Consider the following 3091-nt stretch of genomic DNA (forward strand, 5'->3'; position numbering starts at 1 on the left):
CTGATCACCACGCGCCGTTGCGTCTGTTCTTTTCAGCAACTTGCGCCGTCTTGTTTGACTCCAAGCTAGTTCTCGCCTTCTCGGCCTATGTCGCTGCTTGCGAGCACTATATATGCACGGTCGAAGCCAATGCAAGTGTCAGCCCCGCCGGTTAGCTAGCTCTGCGTGATCGACTGTCCTCGCGCACACGACACAATTAACAACGTACGCTACCTTCTCCTCTGCGTCTGCCGGCACGTTCTCAACTTCTGATCATCGGCTGACCGAGGCCTTAAGGGTAGCTCTGATGAACTCCGACGACTGGGGTCTTGGGGCGGTGGTGCGCAGCTGCTTCGGCGTCGTCGTCCCCGGTTTGGAATTGGAGCAGCCGTCGCCTCCACCGGTGGCTGATACTCGGGAATCCGTTGTCGTCGAGCGTGTGCAGGCTGCTCCGGCGTGCTCGTCGTCGCTATACGACGTGCTGGAGTACTTGGACCTGGAGCACGAGCGGCTGCTGCCTCGGGCGCCGTTCTCCATCACGCCGTCGTCGTCCGGCCACGAGCTGGCGCGCGAGCGCGACGACGTCTTCATCTCCTTCCCTGCCACCACGACGTCCGGTCAGGCGAGGAAGCAAGCCAGCCGGAAACCGGGCGGCCGTGCTCCCAGGCGGCCAAAGAGAAGGTACTAAGTAATTCTTACTGTAAGTTTGAAGCAACTACTTTGCCCCTGCAAGATCGATAAAGTGATAATTGACAAGTACGTGCTTGATTACGCAGCAAGAGCAAGAAGAGCCAGGTGAAGAGAGTTGTGCGCGAGGTGCCGGGTGGCGACGGCGGCGTCTGCGACCCCGACGACCAGTGGGCGTGGCGCAAGTACGGACAGAAACCCATCAAGGGCTCGCCCTACCCACGGTAATCATATGCTCCAAGCTAGCCTCTAACCACAATAACCAGCCGACACGACAGTGAGACTGAAATAATCTGTTCGTGCAGAGGGTACTACAAGTGCAGCAGTCTGAAGGCGTGCACGGCGCGGAAGCTGGTAGAGCGCAGCCCGGCCAAGCCCGGCGTGCTCGTCATCACCTACATCGCCGACCACTGCCACGCCGTTCCCACGTACATCAACACGCCCCCCGGCACCGCGCGAAATGCGCTACAATCGCCGCCCAGGTCCGAGTCCGACGAAGCGATCAGCAGGCGCGAGGACGACAATGACAGCGCTGACGTCTCGTCCTCCGTCGCTGCCGCGGATGACGAGTCCGAGCTCTGGGCGCCTGTGGACATGGACATGGGTCTAGATGATTTTTTTGGCGCATTCGACCACGATTTTGACAATTTCTTTGATGAAGGCGATGATGACGTTTTCGGGCGATCGGTTTGGCTCTAGTTTGGGAGGGAGACATGTTTAATAGCACCACATAGGAATGCAAGTTCTCGGCAGATTTTAGATCATTATGGCTCGAGATATCAATTGGCTACAGATTTGCAGATACATTGCACGTTCATGGCCAAAGATAGAGTTTTATGAAAGAATTTCATGATATGAACAATTTGAATTTAGGACTTAAATTCAAAAGTGAAAAGCCTATTGTTACCCCTGATGAAATAAATATGTTGCCCAACCCTTTCATTAGTTCAAACTCTTAATTGAGATGGTTAGTGCATCAATTCAATAAGTTATCGGAACCAAGAGGTCTGAAGTATAAAAACCTCCTCATGTAGTACTAAAAACATTACATGGCCTACATCGTACCTACATTTAAGGGGTAAAATGGCCTAGACAGGTTGACTTTTTTTTAACAAAGTCAAAATATTTGCCTTATCCATTAACTAAGAAGAAATTGCCTAGTTTTTAGAGTAAAACTGGGTAAAAACTGATACAAACAGGGAGGCACCACAACAAAACACAAAACAGGGCCACCCACTCGTCGACAACACATCGAAGACTAGCAAAAAGAGGCCAACCACACAGACACAAGCAACGGTGACCAGCTCCACCAAACTAGCTGACCTCCAACCAGTGCCGAAGACAAGAAGCCGCATCTACTATGGAAGGAGCAGATCCGGAACGCTCCCACAAAGATGAAGAATCCTGTATCCACAAGACATGCTCTAGAAGTGGTGCTCGACACACAGTTGAGTTGATGAGTGCATCAATTCAATAACCCCGAAGGATCCATCCCTAGGCTCCATACAAAGCAACTCTCGCCTACCTAGTATGTGTCAAAGTAGACGCGTACCTGTAATTATGTTATTGTATTGTTCGTGTGCCTAAATTTCTTACATAAAGATGTACAAAGGTGGTACTTGGAGTACAGGGCAAGATGCTTATATCCTAGTCTATCTCGTATACCTACTGTAACAATAAATTTTCTTGCGTAGCGTTACTCGCCGACTGTTGCTCACGCGGCCGATATTGCCATCATAAGCGCCTTCCTTCCTTCTAGTCCCCGCTTTCTTCCTCTTCTGTGCAGCCATGGGAAGCCTCACGGGTGGAGCTCGAGAGATGATGTTGTCTACATACTAAATCAAAGAGAGATGGTGGACCGAGGGGAACTGGTATGGGGTAGCCGTATCCGGTCCCTATAGGGCTCCGGCGAGCCTGATGGCTGTGAAATTGGTAGTCCAATTAAGGTAAGTAACTTCCAGATTTTGGTGACGCGTGGCTATTTTTTTACAACTACTAGGCGTTTGCTTGAAATCTTGTTTCCATGCTGCAAAATATTTCTCCAGTAGCTGCAAATGTTACCTCCTTTGCTGCATATGTAAGTTGACTTTTATCTTGGGGATTTGCAGCGACTACTGGAGATTTGATGCCTGCTCATAATGTTTTGCTACATTAGTGTTTTGAAATGACACGGTACCTTTTTTTATGGTTGCAACCAGCGGAAAATGATGCAATGACGTGCAATTATGCAAAAATTGCTGCACGGGAGGAGGTTATACTACAAGGGTCGGATGGCCTAGATTTCACGTTTGATGAAAAGTCGGGAGGTTCTAGAGGCGGATGATCATATAGGAGGCTAAAACATTCCATATAAATAAATTATTCTTGCAAAGGTAAAGATTGTCTATTTAAAAAAAGCGTAGAAGTACAAAGAAAATTAATCCTC

The 3091-nt window shown here is 49.4% G+C and overlaps 1 protein-coding gene across 1 annotated transcript; it reads left to right on the forward strand.

The window, feature by feature from the left end:
- The first annotated feature begins 286 nt into the window (after positions 1-286).
- Positions 287-1365, forward strand: LOC127327755 (WRKY transcription factor 22-like). The gene is made up of 4 exons (XM_071824928.1): positions 287-648; positions 756-890; positions 972-1148; positions 1197-1365. The coding sequence occupies exons 1-4, from the start codon at positions 287-289 to the stop codon at positions 1363-1365; spliced, it is 843 nt and encodes a 280-aa protein (XP_071681029.1).
- The last annotated feature ends 1726 nt before the right edge of the window (positions 1366-3091 follow it).

The sequence above is a fragment of the Lolium perenne genome, chromosome 1 (assembly GCF_019359855.2).
Source record: "Lolium perenne isolate Kyuss_39 chromosome 1, Kyuss_2.0, whole genome shotgun sequence".
Lineage (NCBI taxonomy): Eukaryota > Viridiplantae > Streptophyta > Magnoliopsida > Poales > Poaceae > Lolium > Lolium perenne.

Excerpts from the sequence above, each read along its gene's own strand:
- LOC127327755 (XM_071824928.1), top strand. The coding sequence starts at position 287 with ATGAACTCCGACGACTGGGGTCTTGGGGCGGTGGTGCGCAGCTGCTTC. Across the intron at positions 649-755 it reads GGCGGCCGTGCTCCCAGGCG|CAAGAGCAAGAAGAGCCAGG; the intron begins GCCAAAGAGAAG and ends TTGATTACGCAG. Across the intron at positions 891-971 it reads AAGGGCTCGCCCTACCCACG|AGGGTACTACAAGTGCAGCA; the intron begins GTAATCATATGC and ends CTGTTCGTGCAG.